This window comes from Scyliorhinus torazame, chromosome 13 (assembly GCF_047496885.1).
Source record: "Scyliorhinus torazame isolate Kashiwa2021f chromosome 13, sScyTor2.1, whole genome shotgun sequence".
Lineage (NCBI taxonomy): Eukaryota > Metazoa > Chordata > Chondrichthyes > Carcharhiniformes > Scyliorhinidae > Scyliorhinus > Scyliorhinus torazame.
In genome coordinates this window covers 52,970,164-52,990,829 of record NC_092719.1, presented here as the reverse complement: position 1 = coordinate 52,990,829, position 20,666 = coordinate 52,970,164, and the positions used below count along the sequence as shown (strand labels likewise).

The following is a 20,666-nucleotide window of genomic DNA, read 5'->3' as shown; positions in this document are numbered from 1 at the left end:
TGGGGGCGCTGGCAATGGCGCCGCTGCCGCTCCCTCCAAGGAGGTATACCACGAGCCCAGTGGTGGTGGCGGCCCTCAAAATCTGGGGGCAGTGGAGGCGGCATAGGGGGGAAGTTAGGGCCTCGGCGTGGACCCCATTACGGGGGAACCACCGGTTCGCCCCAGGAAGAACAGGTGGAGGGTTTTCGGGGTGGCACAGGGCAGGGATACGAAGGTTGGGGGGATCTGTTTGTGGACGGGAAGTTTGTGAGCTTGGGTGAGCTGGAGGAGAAGTACGGGCTCCCCCCAGGGAACACCTTCAGGTACTTACAGGTAAGGGCGTTTGCCAGACAGCAGGTGGTGGAATTCTCGCGGCTGCTGCCACACACAGTACAGGACAGGGTGCTCTCGGGGGGGTGGATGGGAGTGGGGAAGATCTCGGAAACTTACCAGGTGATGCAGGAGGAGGAGGAGGCCTCGGTGGTGGAGTTGAAAGGTAAGTGGGAGGAGGAGTTGGGAGAGGAGATCGAAGAGGGGACGTGGGCAGATGCCCTAGGGAGGGTGAACTCTTCCTCATCGTGCGCGAGGCTCAGCCTCATACAGTTTAAGGTGCTGCACAGGGCACACATGACTGGGGCAAGGATGAGCCGGTTTTTTGGGGGTGAGGACAGGTGTGTTAGGTGCTCAGGGAGCCCAGCAAATCACACCCATATGTTCTGGGCATGCCCAGCGCTGGAGGAATTTTGGAAGGGCGTAGCGAGGACGGTGCCGAGGGTGATAGGATCCAGGGTCAAACCGGGCTGGGGCTCGCAATATTTGGGGTGGCAGAGGAGCCGGGAGTGCAGGAGGCGAAAGAGGCCGCAATTCTGGCCTTTGCGTCCCTGGTAGCCCGGCGAAGGATTCTCCTTCAGTGGAAAGATACGAGGCCCCCAAGCATGGAATCCTGGATCAGCGATATGGCAGGGTTCATTAAATTGGAGAGGGTGAAATTCGCCTTGAGAGGGTCGGTACAAGGGTTCTTTAGGCGGTGGCAACCGTTCTTAGACTTTCTGGCAGAACGATAGACATTGGTCAATGGCAGCAGCAGCTATGGGGGGGGGCGGGGTTACTTTATTTTTGTTTATGTTATTTACACTGGAAGGGTCTGAGCGGGTGTATACACCCTGTTGTCTTAAGTCGGGGTGTTAATGTTAATTTATTATTTAGGTACGGGGGGGGGAGGGTTTTGGGGGGTTGCTTTTTTAGATTGTGTTTTGTACTTAACCCTGTTGGGTTCTTTTTTCTTTCTCATTTTGTTATTGTTATTTTATGAAAACCTTTAATAAAAATTATTTATTAAAAAAAAAAAGGTCAAGTCACCTTCACTGTTTGCGAACCTCACCCCGGACTGCAAACCCATCGCCGCGAGGAGCAGACGGTACAGTGCCCAGGACAGGACCTTCATCAGGTCGGAGGTCCAACGGCTTCTGCAGGGAAGGGATCATTGAGGCCAGCAACAGTCCTTGGAGAGCTCAAGTAGTGGTAGTGAAGACTGGGGAGAAGCACAGGATGGCCATTGACTACAGCCAGACCATCAAACCGGTACACGCAGCTCGACGCGTACCCCCTCCCACGCATATCTGACATGGTCAATCAGATTGCGCAGTATCGAGTCTTCTTCTCAGTTGACTTGAAGTTCGCCTTCCACCAGCTCCCCATCCGCCGGGAGGATGGCCAATACACTGCGTTCAAAGCTGATGGCCGCCTCTATCACTTCCTCAGAGTTCCCTTCGGCGTCGCCAATGGGTCTCGGTCTTCCAGCGAGAGATGGACTGAATGGTTGACCAGTACGGGCTGCGGGTCACCTTCCCGTACCTAGATAACGTCAGCATCTGCGGCCACAATCAGCAAGACCACGATGCAAACTTCCCAAAATTCCTCCAGACCGCCAAACTCCTTAACCTCACATACAATAAGGAGAAATGCGTGTTCCGCACCAACCGCTTCGCCATCCTTGGCTACGTAGTGGAAAATGGAGTCCTAGGGCCTGACCCCGACCGCATGCGCCCCCTCCTGGAACTCCCTCTCCTCCACTGCCCCAAGGCCCTGAAACGATGCCTGGGGTTTTTCTCGTATTACGCCCAGTGAGTCCCTAATTATGCGGACAAGGCCCGCCCACTCATCAAAGAACAAAGAAATGTACAGCACAGGAACAGGCCCTTCGGCCCTCCAAGCCCGTGCCGACCATGCTGCCCGACTAAACTACAATCTTCTACACTTCCTGGGTCCGTATCCCTCTATTCCCATCCTATTCATGTATTTGTCAAGATGGCCCTTAAATGTCACTATCGTCCCTGCTTCCACCACCTCCTCCGGTAGCGAGTTCCAGGCACCCACTACCCTCTGCGTAAAAAACTTGCCTCGTACATCTACTCTAAACCTTGCCCCTCTCACCTTAAACCTATGCCCCCTAGTAATTGACCCCTCTACCCTGGGGGAAAGCCTCTGACTATCCACTCTGTCTATGCCCCTCATAATTTTGTATACCTCTATCAGGTCTCCCCTCAACCTCCTTCGTTCCAGTGAGAACAAACCGAGTTTATTCAACCGCTCCTCATAGCTAATGCCCTCCATACCAGGCAACATTCTGGTAAATCTCTTCTGCACCCTCTCTAAAGCCTCCACATCCTTCTGGTAGTGTGGCGACCAGAATTGAACACTATACTCCAAGTGTGGCCTAACTAAGGTTCTATACAGCTGCAACATGACTTGCCAATTCTTAAACTCAATGCCCCGGCCAATGAAGGCAAGCATGCCGTATGCCTTCTTGACTACCTTCTCCACCTGTGTTGCCCCTTTCAATGACCTGTGGACCTGTACTCCTAGATCTCTTTGACTTTCAATACTCTTGAGGGTTCTACCATTCACTGTATATTCCCTACCTGCATTAGACCTTCCAAAATGCATTACCTAATCAAGTCCACAGTTTTTCCCACATCAAGGCGGACATCGCCAAGGCCACGATGCACGCGGTCGATGAGTCCCTCCCCTTTCAGGTGGGGAGCGATGCATCAGACGTGGCTCTGGTCCTCAACCAGGCGGGCAGACCCGTGGCCTTCTTTTCCCGCACCCTCCATGCCTCTGAAATTCAGCACTCCTCTGTCGAAAAGGAGGCCCAAGCCATTGTGGAAGCTGTGCGACATTGGAGGTATTACCTGGCCGGCAGGAGATTCACTGTCCTCACTGACCAACGGTCGGTTACCTTCATGTTTAATAATATACAGCGGGGCAAGATCAAAAATGACAAGATCTTGAGGTGGAAGATCGAGCTCTCCACCTATAACTCTGAGATCTTGTATCGCCCGGGGAAGCTCAACCAGCAACCGATGCTCTATCCCACGGTACATGTGCCAGTGCACAAGTGGACCGACTCTGGGCTCTCCACTATGACCTCTGCCAACGGGATCACCCGGTTCTTCCATTTTGTCAAGGCCCGCAACCTGCCCTACTTCATTGAGGAGGTCTGGACCATCACCAGAGACTGCCAAGTCTGCGCAGAGTGCAAGCCGCACTTCTACCAGCCAGACAGAGCGCACCTGGTGAAGGCCTCCCGCCCCTTTAAACGCCTCAGCGTGGACTTCAAAGGGCCCCTCCCCTCCACCGACCGCAACGTGTACTTCCTCAGCATAATTGACGAGTATTCCCGGTTCCCCTTCGCCATCCCGTGCCCCGACATGACTTCTGCCATGGTATTCAAAGCCCTGCACAGCATATTCACTCTGTTCGGTTTCCCCACCTACATCCACAGCGATCGGGGATCCTCTTTCATGAGCGATGAGCTGCGTCAGTTCCTGCTCTGCAAGGGCATCGCCTCAAGCAGGACAACCAGCTACAACCCCTGGGGAAACGGGCAGGCGGAGAGGGAGAACGGGACGCTCAGGAAGGCCGTCCTGCTGGCCCTGCGGTCTAAAAATCTCCCGGTCTCCCGCTGGGAGGTCCTCCTCGACGCGCTCCACTCCATCCGGTAAATCCCTGCCTGTTGGCTCCGCCCAGCAGGCAGCGTATAAAAGTGTATGCTCTCCTGCGCTGCTTCCATTCTGGTTCCAGCTGCGGAAGGCACAACATTGTGTGCAATAAAGCCTCGATTGTTTCACCATTCTCGTCTCGTGATAATTGACATCAGCCACGCCATCACTGTGGATATTGACCGGAATGATCTGCAGCTGCTGCTTAATCAGGCAGAGGCCACTTCCTGGTAGTTAAACCAGACAGGGAACATGGTGCCTCTGTTAACAGGCCTGGACTCTTAATAACTTGGTTTGGCAACTACCACGTGCGGGGGGTAGCCATGTTGCCCCAGCCATCCTGTTTCTGCCAAAATGGCCATGGGGTTGGATGGAGCTGGAGAACTGATATGCAGGCCAAAAGTGTATTTTTTATTTAGGAGCTGCCCTCCTCTGACCCCAGCCCCTGCAGGGCCTAGAATTCCAGCCCAAGGGTTGATTGTTTGGTGCAGAGGTCATGTTTAGTGATCAGTGATGGGGGCAAAACAAAAGTATAGGCATGTATTATTGTTGTGAAGATATTGCCATGGACAGGCCTCAGAAGTTACTTTCTCAAAAATGTTTAATTTTTCTAGTAGCTTGGAGGCTGACTGCTCCTACTGCAGTAGGGCACAATTTCCCTTGCATGATTTGCTGCAAATCCCTGGCACATTCAAATGATCCTAGGGTGCAATTGAAATGTAATCATCATATAGGCCAGAATACCAGCCTTGCTGCAAATGCCCACAGTTGGAAAATCTGGGATGAGCGTTCTGGCGTTGTGTGAGCTTGTATAAGCTTTGATTCTTTGTCCAACATACTAAGTCGATTTGGGAGGCGATAGCATTGTGGTATTGTCACTGGGCTAGTAACCTAGAGACTCAGGGTAATGCTCTGGGGACCAGGGTTCGAATCCCACCACAATGGATGAAATTTGAATTCAATTTTAAAAATCTGGAAGTAAAGTGCTAATGACGAATATGAAGCCATTGCCAATTGTCGTTAAAAATCCACCTGATTCATTAATTCCTTTGGGGAAGGAAATCTGCCACCCATACCCAGTCTGGCCTTCATGTGACTCCAGGTCCATAGAAAAGTGGTTGACTCTTAAATGCCCTCTGAAGTGGTCTAGCAAGCCATTCAGTTCAAGGGCAATTAGGGATGGGCAATAAACGCTGGCCCAGCCAGCATCCCAATACTGAAAATTCTTTGGGGTCCTTTGCTAATTGCAATTGGTAGCTTGCCCCATGATACGCTCATCAAAATGTTCTTCAAAATTGGAATGTTTGTACTAGGAAATGTCCATATCACTTTCAATAAATTTGTTTCATTGAAGCCTGTAACAAAGACAACTTATGGGCCGGGATTCTCCCGGAATTGGCGGGGTGGCCCGTACCGGCACCAAGAGCGGTGTGAACCACTCCGGTGTCGGGCCGCCTGGAAGTTGCGGAATCCTCCGCACTTCTGGGGGCTAGGCCGGCGCTGGAGTGGATGGCGCTGCGCCAACCGGTGGCGAAGGGCCACCGCCGGCCGGCACGAGTTGGCGCATGCGCAGGACGGCCAGCGTGTTCTGGCACATGCGCTGAACCGCCGGCGTGTTTCCTGCGTATGCGCAGGGGGTTTCTTCTCCGCGCCGTCCATCGCGGAGCCTTACAGAGGCCGGCGTGGAGGGAAAGAGTGCCCCCACGGCACAGGCCCGCCCGCAGATCGGTGGGCCCTGATCGCGGGCCAAGCCACCGTGGGGGCCCCCCCAGGGCCGGATCCCCCCGCGCCCCCCGAGGTCCCCGCTAGACAGCCAACAAGCCAGGTCCCGCCGGGATGGACCATGTCCATTTCACGCCGGCGGGACTGGCCAGGAACGGGTGGCCGCTCGGCCCATCGGGGCCCAGAGAATTGCCGGGGGGGCCGCTGCCAACGGCCCCCGACCGGCGCGGCCCAATCCCCGCCCCCGCCCGAAAACCGGCACCGGAGAATTCGCTGCCCTCCCCCGGCGATTCTCCAACCCGGTGGGGGGTCGGAGAATCCCGCCCAATGATATCATTAACTGACTAGATAATGGGTTGCGTTACGGATAAGTGAGAAGTGGTAAGATGGCTCTCCCCTCACTCTTCCACTCAGTTGACCGCAACAGGTTTTAAAAAAAAATAATTTGCTTAGCTATTCAGTGAGTATTTATCTGTTCAAATTCTGTGACTGTAAAAGACATACAGACAGGTTTCCTTGTAAGTTTAAAAAAAAAAGGAAAGGGTATTTATTACACTGAAAACCCGATCTAAATAAGGATAACAAAATACTCCAACTTTCACTCACTCATGCATTCAAGAGTCCACAATTGCTCACAGAATTCAATTGCAAAGTGTGATGTAGATTAAATTGGTTAAGGGCGCAAAGAGTGTCACCTTTGTATGGATCCTGTATATATGGCCTGGATAGTTTCAGACTGGGCTTAAATGGACTTTCCAGATTCTGAGCTGAGATGATTTAAAGATGTTGACAGATGATTTATACCTTTTTTTCTGAAGTCGGTAGTAGCTCCTGGGTTGTTTAGGAGACTGCCCGTGCAGTGACTGGCTGGTCAAAAAACAGGGCACAAGCTTGCAGGGTGACTGAAGAGTGAGAGAGTTCCCACTCGGGGCCTTTCTGGCCTCATGCGCGGTCCCACAGACTCCATCTGTCGGACTTGGAGGAAAGTGGATTCTTAAAACACAAAGAGGGTTATTTTGCTCTTCACGTGATCTCTTCTCACAAACTGACATTACCCAAACATGGTCATAGCCAGCTGATTCCAGGTCCGTTGTTCAGAAACGATTAGATTATGGCTGGAGGAGTTCCCTCCCCAGTCAAGGTCCATTGTCCAAAGTGATTGTGTCTAATGGCTTGTTCCACAGGTGATGTCTGGATGTTTTCTGAATGGTTCAGAAGATGGATCATTTACACTCGTCTAGTCAATGTCTCAGATGGGCTACCTCTAGACAGCCTGACTCCATTCTAATACCTTTGAAATTTGTAGCTATGCAAATGTTCGACGATCTCAGAAACTGCTGTTTATAAGCCATTTAAAATGTTGGTGTTCACTCTCTTTACTTATTCAATGGTTTCATCCCACTCTTCCGATATAAAACGTGGGTTTTATAACAATTGCAATATAGAAAAATCAGATAGACTCTTCAGGTAATCCCTGCTTTTCGTCAATTGATGTGAATAATTGTTTCATCCTGAAAGCACCCACAGAGCTTTAAGTCATAGCAGTTGACAGCTCAGAATTCCTCACATTGCTGGCTTGTACAATAGTTTGTAATTTAATCTGTGCCTCTGAGAAGAAGGTTGATCAAATGGACTGACTATATGATAACTCATAGGTTTCATATATCTTTTTTATCAGAGATATAGCTCCATTGTTGGGCCCCTCCCCCCGTTGGAACCCTCTGCCAAGCACTCTTTAGTCAACAGTGTGAGACTACACCAACATGACAATATCCTCCCTCAAATACCCAACAAAACATTTTCAAATGGGCATACACGGTACCAGGTAACAAAATAAACTATTCGAATTATGAAGTGTTTTGTGAAAGAATTGTAATTTATAAAACCAATAGCCTAATAATTAACTTTGGTTTAAATATATTTAAACAATAAAGTATCAGTTTTTCCAGTAACTTTTTATTATTGAAATGACAAGGTGTACCAATGTAATTGTTCAAGCTACGTTTTTATGTTTAAATATTGTGAAAATTGCAGAATGGGTTGATAATAGAAAACATTACACAGAAGTCTTTACACTATCCTGTAAGTAGACATTCAGTTGTCCTGGAACCAGTCCAAAATAGTGTTTATCTCCCAAGGGTTTACCTCTGTTCTTTTCCTTTCTCATTCTGGGAACTTTTAATCTCTGAAGTGTCTTCACAATGTGGTTTTCTCTCGAGAGATTCTTCCTATAGTGCAAGCTATATGAAGCTTCCCGCCTTGTTTTAATCCCTGATGAATTTTGTCTTTTCGATTCAAGTGAGAACTCCCACCTCTATCCACGGTGGCGCAGTGGTTAGCACTGCTGCCTCACACTTCCAGAGTCCCGGGTTCAATTCCGGCCTCGGGTGACTGTGTGGAGTTTGAACTGTCTCTCTGTTTCTGTGTGGATTCCCTTCCACAGTCCAAAGATGTGCAGGTTAGGTGGATTGGCTATGCTAAATTGCTCCTTCATGTCCAAAAGGTTAGGGCGGGTCACTGGGTTACAGGGATAGGTGGAGACGTGGGCTTAAGTAGGATGCTCTTTCCAAGGGCCGGTGCAGACTCGATGGGCCAAGTGGTCTCCTTCTGCACTGTATGTTGTCTGATTATATGGTTCAATTGCATTACAGTGGGATGCTGCTCTCCTTGCATTTGAATCTCATGCACTATTAGCTGACCTTTCACCATTAAGTGAAGCCAATTAGTTAATGTCATTTATTGGTGCTTATATAGCCTATAATCTCCTTGGAGCGTGCAGGGGTCAAAGGGAGGAATATCTGATACCACCAGCTCTTCAAGAGCACTTGACCTTGCCCTTAAAGCTGGCCTGGTACAGATAACGAAGAAATGGCTCCACCATGAATGAAGAACTGAACTGCATCTTTTAAGGTTGCAGCTTTGGAGAAGAGTTCCAAAGTTAAGGCATTCTTATTTGTAGAATGAGATCATCCTCCCATTTAAGAGAATCCCAAAACTGCCAGGACAGAGATTACAGGAAAGGTGAATGCACTTAATGTGTGACCCAATTGTGAGATGGAGAACACAGATATTTGTTGACCTCTGAAGGATTGCCAAGGTAAGTGTGGTTTTTACAATTTTACCTTAACTCTGAGCCTGGTGCTGCATCACAGAAGAAAGTATGTATAATATTCTGGCAGCTGTTCATCCACTTTTCAAGGGGACTGCCATCCCTATATTGGGCACATTCTGTCGCTGTCGCACTTGTGCTTTCCCTTTACAATGTGCAAGCTATGAACATTACTGCCACCACAATTTAGATAAATGCTGTATGTTTATGAGCTGGTGGGCTAAGCTTTTGATCCTCTCACCTTCCTCATTCCATCATATGTCCCTGATCTATCCAGTGGCAAAAGGCCATACAAGACGTCAGCTGTGTGGACATAGACTATGGGAGCACATTTGAGACTATTGGCAGTTTATAACTTTAAAGCCCTCCAGGTTCCAAAGCATTAAGCCAAGACTGGGACTTTTAGAAGGTCCAAGCCTTCTATTCAAACTCATGACTAGTTTCATCCATTGCTTTTTCGTTTTTCAATCTCCCTATTCAATCATTCATTTATTCCCTCATGCACGCACATAATGCAGCACATAGGAAGCTATTTTCAAAGGGTATATCAAGCTGCCAACATTCTAAAATGTTTCCCATTAATTCTCTATGTCACCAGTTTCCAAACTGGGGGAGGCATTGAAAGGGGCATGGTGAGGTTATGAAAGCGATACAAAGATACATGGGTTTTGTCCCTCACATCCTGAGATTGTTGGGGGTAGTGGGTGGATATATGCTGCATTAATCTGCTGTGCAATGAGAACAATGTTATAGGTCCACTATTGATTGAGGACATTTAGCACAATGAGTGGAAAAGACACTGGTGGTATGGAGAATGGTGAGAAAGTAGAAGGACTCCAACACCTACAGCCGAAGATCTTTGACAGCATTTAATTGAAGACCACTTCAACTGAACACACTCTGCATGCCTACATTAACTGTCAGTTCCAACATCTCCCACAGGCCTTATACTTTCCCAAAAAATGCATCCACCCAACACGAACATTCATCCTCATGTCAACTAACATGCAAGGTCTGCCTGTCAGGAACATGCTCTGTTGGCAAAGATTTTAAAAAGGGTTATCATTTTAGGGGCTTACACAGGTGGTTAGACACCAGTTATCACTCTGGCATAAACCCCGAGTGTTTGCCTCAAGTGTTTATTGAATCACTCACTGTGAGAGCCCCATAAACTAAAGCAAGGGAAGGAAAGGTGCTGAAATACCCCATAATGCATGGCCTCAGCTTGGCAATCTGCAATGTTGTGTAGGCTCTGTCTCTGCCTACGACACTTGAGGCTGAATCCTGCATTGGTGCCAGAATTTGCAGTGCAACAGGACCCCATCTTGAAATCTTCTTTTGATTGTGTGCCAGCTTCTCTGGTAAGAGAAGTGACAGCGGGTTAGTGTGTGTGCCCTGATGAAAGGTTCCAAAACTTGGCGCAGTTTGCATGGTCAAAGACAGCAGCAGGAAGAGGAAGATATAGTTTTGAGGGCAGTGGTAGGTTTGAGGGCGTGAATGGCATCTGATGAGAATAACATTGAAGTGCCCCATCCGATCATTACATTTGATTTTCCTGCAGCAAAGCTAGGTCGCTCCATTATGACCGACTAAGACAATCTTCTTCCTGTTACTCACTTGCTGTATAAGCACCTCTACTGCTGAATCAGAGAATCAGACAAACCTTGAATGACATCATGCTGTCTGCTACTTCAAAAACTTTTCTGCAGTTTGAAAATTGCACCTCCCCTTGAAGAGACTGCAAGCTGTCTTTTCAGCACTGGCTGTCCTGTCAGATTCCTGACTAGTAAATTGACGAGAAGCAATGCGATTAGCAGTGGCAGTTTATCTATTAAATGAGGCCTGACATTGACTGATCAGACCTCCAGTCTGCTGCAGAGCAGACATGCCCACTGCCTGCCAGATTTATGATAGTAGTGAATAATTACCCCCCTATACCTTTAATTTACTACTTACATTGTAGAAATAAGATGATGGATATACACTTTAGTGTTCAGCATTAACAATACTGAAAATAGAGCAATCAACAAGAATATTAAGACCAAGGAATAAAACAACATTTTTTTTCTTATTGCCAGGATTTGCACTCTGGGGGTATTAATGCACAGCAGATATTTCAATGTAGTTCAAAGGAGAATCAACCAGAGGGAAACTGTAAAGTTCCTGCAAAGAAACCTGACAAGGGGAGAATGTTTGAAGGTTTCAAGCTGCCAATGACACCTGAAGGTATAATATTTACCAGCAATATCGCAATATTAGTTTCATTTGTTGCAGGGAAAGTGGAGCGAGATGAAGAGCGTCTCTTGTGTTTTACTTATGTGTGTTTATTAATTTATTGCTCTGATTAGATAGGCTGGGTGGTTAACAGTGAAGCTGAGAGTATTGGGTTACAGGAAGATATAGACGGGATGGTCAAATGGGCAGAAAAGTGGCAGATGGAATGTAATCTTGAAAAGTGTGAGCTGTTACACTTTGGAAGGAGCAATTTGACAAGGAAATATGGGAAGTCCTGAGGAACAAGGAGACCTTGGCGTGTTTGTAAATAGACATTGAAGGCAGAAGGGATGTTAATAGGATGGTGAAAAAAGCATATGTTACACTTATATCTATTGTGGCATAAATTACAAAAGCAAGGAAGTCACGTTGGAGTTATATAGAACATGGGTGAGGCCACAGCTGGAGTCCTGTGTGTAGTTCTGGTTGCCTCATTATAGGAAGGATGTGATTGCACTGGAGGGAGTGCAGAAGAGTTTCACCAGGATGTTGTCTGGGATGGAACATTTAAGTTACGAAGTGAGGTTGGATAGGCTTGGGTTGTTTTCACTGGAGCAGAAAGGACTGAGGGGTGACCTGATCGAGGTGTACAAGATTATGAGGGGCATGGACATCGTGGATCGGGAACAGCTGTTCCCCTTAGTTGAACCATCGGTTACGCGAGGACACAGGTTCAAGGTGAGCGGTGGGAGGTTCAGGGGGATTTGAGGAAAAACCTTTTCACCCAGAGGGTGGTGATGGTCTGGAATGCACTGCCTGAGAGGGTGGTAGAGGCAGGTTGCCTCACAGCCTTTAATAAGTACCTGGATGAACATTTGGCACGTCTTAACATTCAAGGCTATGAGCCAAGTGCTGGCAAATGGCATTAAGATCGGCAGATTAGGTGCCTTTCATGCGGTGGTGCAGCCTCGATGAGCCAAAGGGCCATTTCTGCCCTGTATTATTCTGTGATTTACAGCAGAACCCTAACTATAATCTTGTGGAGTGTTTGACAGACACAAACTGAATTAGAACGGCCATTAATCCAAGTTGATGAAAATTTTGCTCTGGGTTCACACCACCAATAATAAGCAGTGGCCAAGTGTGATCCACCTGAAGCCCACCCATTACCTCCTTGACATTAAAATTGGCCCTCTTATACATTTGACAGTGATGCAAGGTGTAGCCACAAAGCCAAAATTGCACAAATAAATTTTATTTTTTTAACAGTTGTGCTTTGGCATTAATTACCCACCTGATCCAGCAAACAAACCCACGGAAAATGTCCAGTTCCAAACTGGACGTATTATTAGTCACCTATTAGTGGGGTAGTTTAATTTCTATTTTCACTGGAGCAATGCAACAGGAGTAGGCTATTTAGCCCCTCAAGCCTCTTCTGCTGCCTTTCAATTAGATTTGTATCTTGAATCCATTTAGTTACTTCTGATCCATATCCTTTGATGCACTTATCTAATATAAATCTGTCAATATTAGTCTTGAACCTTTCAATTGACCCGGCAGCCCCAGCCTTTTGGGGGAGAGAATTTCATTTACACACTGCCCTGTGTGTAAAAAGGTGCTGGTTGGTTTCACTCCTAATTTTAATTTTAAGATTATTAATAATAATAATAATAATTGCTTATTGTCACAAGTAGGCTTCAATGAAGTTACTGTGAAAAGCCCGTAGTCGCCACATATGCCCTATTATTCTGGATTCCCTACTAGATGAAGTACCTTGACTAGATAGATCTTTTTATCTTCTGAACCACTTAAATTAGATAACCACTCAACTGTCTAAACTTAAAGGAATATAGCCCAAGTTTATATATCCATACGTCCTAGGCCACTTTAGTCCTGATATCCTTCCTGAAATGTGGTACCACGCAGTACGCCAGTTAGAGACTGTCTAAAAGTTTCTGCACAGCTGAGCAAACGTTCCTCCTCTTTGTATTCCAATCGTTTTGAGATGAAGACCAACATTTTATGTATTAGACCTTTTGGTTACATTTTGTTCCAAGTACATGCTTCTAGTGATTTGTGTACTTGGACTTTCAAATCGCATTGCTTCTTCACAGGCTTTTGCCATTTTAAAATAATTGGGGTGAATGTTCCTCCTCCCCAGCTGCGTGTTCCTTGGCAACGCATGGTGCCGGCAGCAGGAGTCTCCGTTCCCTGCCACCTGCCAATGGGATTTCCCATTATGGCTACCCCACACCGGTGGTAAACCCACGCATGAGAGTGCGTTGCCGGAGGAAGGGAGAATCCCACCGGCAGAGAATTCACCCCAAATTGGCTTTATTGGATGCAAAGTCAAATTCACACTTTAAACTTCATCTGTCTCAGTTTTGTCCACTTGCTTAATCTGTCTATGTGCTTTTGTAACGTCCCAATCCCATCTACATAATTTCCTGTTCCACGTAATTTAGGGTTGCCTGCAAATATGGATATATAACCATATTATTTTATCCAAGACATTGAATATAGAGTTAGAGAATGTTACAGCATGAAAACAGGCCCTTCGGCCCAACTTGTCCATGCCGCCCAGTTTTTACCACTAATAGTCCCAATTGCCCGCATTTGGCCCATATCCCTCTATAACCAGCTTTTCTATACAACTGTCTTAGTGCTTTTTGAAGGACAAAATAGAGTCATAGAATTCCATTTGAATTCCATTTGCCACTGTTCTGCCCATCTGACTAGCCATCTGTCGTGTTAAGCACACTGAGATAACACAGGCTGCAACTGGATGCAGTTATAACTGAAATATACTCCAGACCTTGAAGTTAGTTCAATTTGATTTATTGAATCTGTCACACAGTTAGCACAGTTCTCTGTGAGTTTGACTCTCTGCTAACCTCTGTGTGACTGAACCAGACTAGCTCTTAGCCACATGCTGTAGGTGTTATGTGAGATATACATCGGACTCACTCTGTAGATGTCCCCAGTGGAAAGAGGCGGAGTATGAGTGCCTCGTGCCTTTTATAGTGGGAAACCACCCCCAAGTGTTCTGCCTGCTGATTGGTTATGTCCTGTTCTCTGTGTTCATTAGCTGACTGTCTGCATTTCATGACACCGTCAATATCACCCTCTAATCCCTGCAGTACACCACTGGACATAGGCTTCCAGACACATAACGTAGACCATCACCCTCTGCCTCCTGCTTCCAGACCATCACCCTCTGCCTCCTTTTATCCCTACCTCCTGCCTCCCAACCAATTATCAACCCATGTCTCAAAGTTACCTCCAACTACAGGTTCCATGGGTGGGATTTTCCGATTGCTCCAGCCCCAAAACCGTAAATTCCCAACGTCAATGGAACTTTAAATGGTCCGTCAAATTTTCTTACCCGACCGCGATGATTCCCGGAGTGAGCGGGACCGGAAACTTTACCCCGGGGCGATTCTGCCAATAACTTCTTTTGTGGACCCTCATCCAAAACCTTCTGTAAATCCATATAGACAACATCCACAGACCTTTTCACTTTGTAGATATTATGTACCACCCTTCTGATTCAAAATTACTATTACATATCTATATTGAGTTTTAGATATTTATGGTCAAAATATAACTTTGCTATTTAAAAGAGAATTCTTCTGCAAATCTTAGAGTTCCATACTTTTTTTTATATATAGTATTTAATTTTGCCAACAAAGATGAGGGAGCCATTCGTTTTTCTGCACCAGGCCACAGTAAGGTAGTCTATGCTTGTTGACAACTTCTAAACTCTGGTTTCATTGCACAATTAAATTATTATTTGGGCAGTTTGTAACAGGTTGGAATGTTTATAGCCTGAAGCACGTTTTTGCATTATACCATTGAATTCATTCTACAATTGTCGAACTTGTATTTTTTAACCTATCTTTTACAATGATTGTGAATGGGGTAAGGTGAAGTCAGACAGTTTTGCGGTTAAGCATTCTGAACAACAATGAGAAATGCTTTTATACAAAATTCAGTAGAGGAAAGTTACCTGTAAACGTACTGAAGCCGTGTTTGCACCATTTGACAGAAGCATTGATACATTTTAAAAGTGGACTGACAAATTATGAGCACAAGGAAGTCCTAAATTATGAGGACGTCTGGTTTCTCGGACTGAACTGTCAAAAGATAGAAGGTTCTTCTGAAAAACAGCGCAACAATGGCTATGATGATGATCACGGCTCTTACATTAAGGTAATTATTATATATTTGGGCACAGATTTGTGTAAATTTCAAAAATGTTTGTTTTCAAAAATATATTGCTGTAATAAGACAAATGACTGAGATTGTAGGTTCTGCTTGGATGTAGCATCCTTCACATGCTGAAGAAATAATCAGGAACAATCATGGGACACGATGACCTGGGCTTTGTGTCATCATTCTGTTGGCGGAAGTGTATTGGATGTGCATGCCTATAAACTGCTGATCCTGGAAGATTTCCTGGGATCAGCTTAATGTATAATTTTTAGTAAATTCCTGAAGAAAGAAGGATTAGCTACATTCACATGTAGGGCACAAACTGATGTGTTGCTAGAAGATGTTGCAAACCGATTTTAAAAAGTGCCATGTTTGTGCATTGTGAAGGGGCCATCCACTAATAATCATCATGTCTGCAAGCAGGCTTGCAGGGAGAGCGGAGAAATATGCCAGCTTCTCTGACATGAATGTGGATGACTGCTGAATGAGGTTACAATGATGCAGTGGGTCAGGAATTAATGCTCTGTCTTCCCTTGCTGAATGACTCATCCAGTAACATTTTCCCATCTGTGTTATTTTGGAAATATCCAGTGATTCTATCTGGGGTGGTGAGCATGTGAGAATGAAAGTGATGATTGGGTGAGTGTCTGCAACCAGTGCCAGATTTAGACGGGCTGGTATCCAATCTTCAGCTGTTTGTGCTCTCTGTTTGCTTGCTGATTTGGAGGATATAAAAGGTAAAGCAAAGCTCATTAGAGCTCTACTGTCACTGAATGATATCCTCGTCTTACTTTGCAGCTACAGGCAATCACTTTTTTTCCTGCCTTGGTCTGGTTCAAGAATCAGATATATATTACTGTCCATCATCAACCAAACTGTGGGCCAGGACCTCCAACTTCTTCACATCTCACAGTTTGGGAAGCAATGATTGGTCAGTGTTTCAGTTGGCTTTTCCTTCTGGTCAGTTTCCATCATGGCTGGGTGATTGGGACCTTGCATCTATAGGTTTTTAAGATTAATTTCAGGGATTTAGGTGTTGCTGCCCAGGCCAGCATTTGCGGCCCATCCCTAATTATCATTGTCTTGAACCATTGAAGTTCGCATGATGCGGGTACACTCACAGTGCTGTTTGGAAGGAAGTTCCAGGTTTTTCACCCAGTGACAGTGGCCAGAGTTTTCCAGTCCCGCCCACCATGGAACCGAAAATTCCCACCTACAGTGTCATGTAAAGTCCCTTTAAGAAATGTGTGTTTCTCAAATGGCAGCAGTGATGTCAGAGTGTGGGTGGAGCTGGGCTGTCTTTCTGTCTTTCACTTTCATTTTGAGCTGAAGAGCTGATTTGTGGCTCTGCTTAGTTTCATTTTAGATTTGGAGAAGCTGCAGTCCAGCAAGATGTTTATGAATCTCTGCAAGCTAAAGAATGTTCATTTGGTGATTTCAAAGTGGTAACTGCTCTCAGTAGAGAATTTAAACCTGCTGTCCTTCTGTAAAAAGAGTTTTTGTCTTATGGATGTTAAAAGGAAAGATTAAGAGCTACTTAGAGAGTACTGTATTCTTTGGGGGGGTGTATTTGAATTGATGGTTGCTAAGATGTTCACTGTATGTTTATAAAGTGTTAACTGGGTTCATAGAATAAACATTGTTTTTGTTTAAAAATACTCTTAGTTCTCTGTTGCATCACACCTGTAAAGTGGACCCGTGTGCTCCCCATAACCAAAATCTATTTAAAGTTATGGGTCAGGTGTACTCCATGATATACTTTGGGGTTCTCTAAACCCTGGCCCGTAATAACAGCGATTGCCATAGTGAGCAAGACCGGAAAATCCCGTCCAGTGAAGAAACTGCAACATACTTTCCAAGTCAGAATTGTGCGTGGCTTGGAGGGAAACTTGCAGGTGGTGGTGTTTCCGTGTGTCTGCTGCTCTTGTCATTTTAGGTGATAGAGGTCATGAGTTTGGAAGGTGCTCTCAAAGATGTCTTGGCAAGTTGCTGCAGTGCACAGGTAGATGGTACAAAGTGCTGCCACTGTGGAGGGAGTGAATGTTTAAGATGCTGGATGGAATGCTGATCAAGCAGGCTGTTTCTCCTGGATGGTGTTGAGCATCTTGAGTGTTGCTGGAGTTGCACTCCAGGCAATTGAAGAGTACCCCATCACATTCCGATTTGTACCTTGGAGATGGTGAATAGGCCTTGAGGAATTCAGAGGTGAACCACTCGCTACAGAATTCTCATCACTTAACCTGCTCTTGTGGTTACAGTATTTTGATGGCTGCAGTTAAGTTTCCAGTCAATAGAAACCGATAGTTTGCCCTTCTCTAGGATTGTGTGCTAATACTTACTGCAAGCAGAATGTATAAAGGTGAAATGTTGGCAGCAGACTCTGATCTGTATCCTAAGTAGCTCTGCTTGCATTCGAAATACACATTTGTATACTTTTCCAGAAGTTGCTGGAGGTCATTCTTTGAATCAGCCAGTTGATTCACTGCTCCCCAGTTGAGTTTAATTTTTCCCAACCATACTCTACCAAATAAAGCAGGAAAGGTCCGACAGACAGCGTGGAGAGGCAACTGCATTGTTTGTCCATTTACTTCCACTTTTACCACAACGTATCTTTTAGTAGTACAACCTCTTCTGTGTTTATCTGTAGGATAACATTTGATGGTTTTTAATGGTAGGTGCTTTAACTTCTGATTATAGATTGTCTCCGGCATCAATAATACAGACGCGTCGGTATCCACTTCCATTTTGACTTGGTTACCATCAATTTTTGGGAATACCCAGAAACATTGTTGATCGCCCCATATCAACCAGACACCTAGTTTCAGCTCTTGAAGTTGTTTGGGTACATCATCTTCTTTGGGGTCTTGGACTTTATTTATCTTATAGACCTGACTTAATTGGCTTAGATGTTTTCTTTTTCTTACACATCTTGTGTAAGAAAATTTTACAGTAACCAACATGCTCTAACAATATGGCCCCCTTTTGCCACAGTCCTTCACTTATTTTCTCAAGTCTAGCATTCCCCAGCTGAGTGTCCAAGTTGTGCACATCGATGACATGGTTGTACCCTTGCAGACCTGTTAATGATGGTCTCCATCTTGTGGATCTCCTAGCTCCTGTCTGCAATGCCTCTTTTTCTGCCAGCTCCAGTGATGTAGAAATTTCTACAGCTGATTTAAGAGTTAAGTCGCTTATAGTAAGCAGCTTCCTCTGAATAGCTTAATAGTGGAGCCCACATACCAGTCTATCATGAAGGGTGTTGTCTAGTGCTGCACCAAACCCGTACATTTTTGCTAACCTTCTTAAAGTCACCATGACTTGTAAAATGCTTTCACCTTCTCCCTGACTACGGCAATTATAAGTGGTCTTGGTGTGAAATGCCGTTCTAGAATATTCATCAATTCATTGTAGGTCTTATCTCCAGGCTTTGATTAGGATTGACTAGGTTTTGCAGCAGCATAAAAATTTTACGCCCTACCAAACTGAGAAATGTTGCAATGTTTAGGTCTTCTGGTGTAATTAACTATGAGATAAAATTGAAATCTCCCTTCATACGAGTTCCAAGTCTCAATGTATTAATCAAATGCATCCATGCGCCACCTTTGTCTGCCATCTTTGATACCAGTTCCCAGGGTCTATACTTCTACCAACCTTGCACCCTTCCATTTCTTTTTATGTATGAAACAAAGTTTGCCTAATCCACAATACAAAATAAAATGTTTTCTTTTTGCTTGGACTTTAATTTGTCTCATTCGAGTAGTAGCTTGCACAAAATTGGAAAGACCTTTGAATCCCTGTTCCTGCAGCCCATTTCACTTCGCCACATGCGCAGCCTCCGAGCGTGCACTCACTTCCAATGAACGGCAAGTACATTTTGAAAGTTTTGTTCTGCTTACTCATGGTTGTGCTCCGTTTTTATTTTCAAACCTTTCTGTATCAGCGGCTTTTCTTTCGACCGACGATTGCGACCAGTCCCAAGAATGTTCTCCTCCGTTCTTGACACCGTTTTCACTTTTCTCGTCAACAATTTAGTGCCTCACCAGTCTTTTTTCTTGCCTCAATCCTCATCGACAGTTTTCTGGCGCTTCAATCCTCATCATCAGTTTTCTCTTTTGTTAAATTCTCAATGTGCCACAAAAAGAAACGGTAAGGAGATGCCACACACTTGGGTTCCTTCCAATACAATAAAAGATGGAGAACTAAAGTCCACGCAAGCACTCTGCTGATGTCACTACAGATCACGTGATGTTCCACTAGCAGAGAGGTATTACTTAAATACATAATAGAAAACTAGAACCATGTCACCATTCCTCTCCCTGGGACCGTGTTGTATTCATTGTACTCACCCTGCACGGCTGAACCCTGTAGCGTTTGGGGGAAAACAGCCCGAAAACTATAACTAAACAAGTACAGAAAGGTGAGTCCAAAAATCGCAGAGACATCACTGGGGAGCATCTCCCATCTCATCCATCCATTCATATTGTTTGGAGAACGCTGAGGCTGCTTATCCTCATCCTCCTCCACGTCCCCCCACCCCTTCCTCTCCCTCCCCTTTGCTCCAGCCACATCAAGCTCGCAAATACCATAATGGTTTGATTAGGGTCTTGAGAAGGAGGAAACCGCCAGGGAAGGTTTGCATGCAGCTGAGTAGAAAGTTTAACATCTCAGCTGTATGAAGGCACTTCCAACCATTCAGCACTCGCTCATCATTTTGGGGCCCCCTGTTATTGGGGGACCCATGCCACTCCACGGTGTGTTTCTTTGGAGATCCGCCTCTGATTGAGTGTCAAGGGGAGGTTGTTAGATTCTCTCTTGCTGGAGACAGTAATTGCCTGGCATTTGTGTGTCGCAAATGTTGTCTACTAATTATCTGCTCAAGACTGAATGTTGGGCATGGACTTCTTCATTATCTGAAGAGTCACAAACGGTGGTGAACATTATTCAATCATCAACAAACATGGCCACTTGTAATCTTATGATTGGGGAGGGAAAGCCATTGAGGAAGCAGCTGAAGATGGTTGGGCCTAGCATACTACCTGGAGGAACGCCTGTAGTGATGTCCTGGAACTGAGGTGATTGATCTCCAATAACCACAACCATCGTGCTTTGTGCTAGGTGTGCCTCCAGCCAATGGAGATATTTCCCCAATTCCCATTAACTCAGTTTTGCTAGGGTTCCTTGATGCTATACTCGGTCAAATGCTGCCTTGATGTCAAGGGCAATCACTCGCACCTCACATCCTGAATTCAGCTCTTTTGTCCATGTTTGGATGACGGCTGTAATGAGTTCAGGAGCTGAGTGGTCCTGGTGGAACCCAAACTGGGCGTCTATGAGCTGATTATTACCGAGTAAATGGACGTATTAGTGAGAGGCAGCATGGTTTTGTGAAGGGGAGGTCGTGTCTCACTAACTTGATAGAGTTT

At 45.7% G+C, this 20,666-nt stretch overlaps 1 protein-coding gene across 2 annotated transcripts in view; it reads left to right on the top strand.

Moving 5' to 3' along the window:
* dyrk4 (dual-specificity tyrosine-(Y)-phosphorylation regulated kinase 4) overlaps positions 1–20,666 on the top strand; it is a 125,166-nt gene that overhangs the window by 23,401 nt on the left and 81,099 nt on the right. Inside the window, exons 3-5 of one of the 2 annotated variants that reach the window (XM_072471498.1) lie at positions 7,384–7,530; positions 10,893–11,040; positions 15,077–15,240. In XM_072471498.1, the coding sequence (XP_072327599.1) occupies positions 7,384–7,530; positions 10,893–11,040; positions 15,077–15,240 (459 nt within the window). The remainder of the gene's footprint in view (positions 1–7,383; positions 7,531–10,892; positions 11,041–15,076; positions 15,241–20,666) is intronic. The other variant, XM_072471499.1, reaches the window with a different exon arrangement.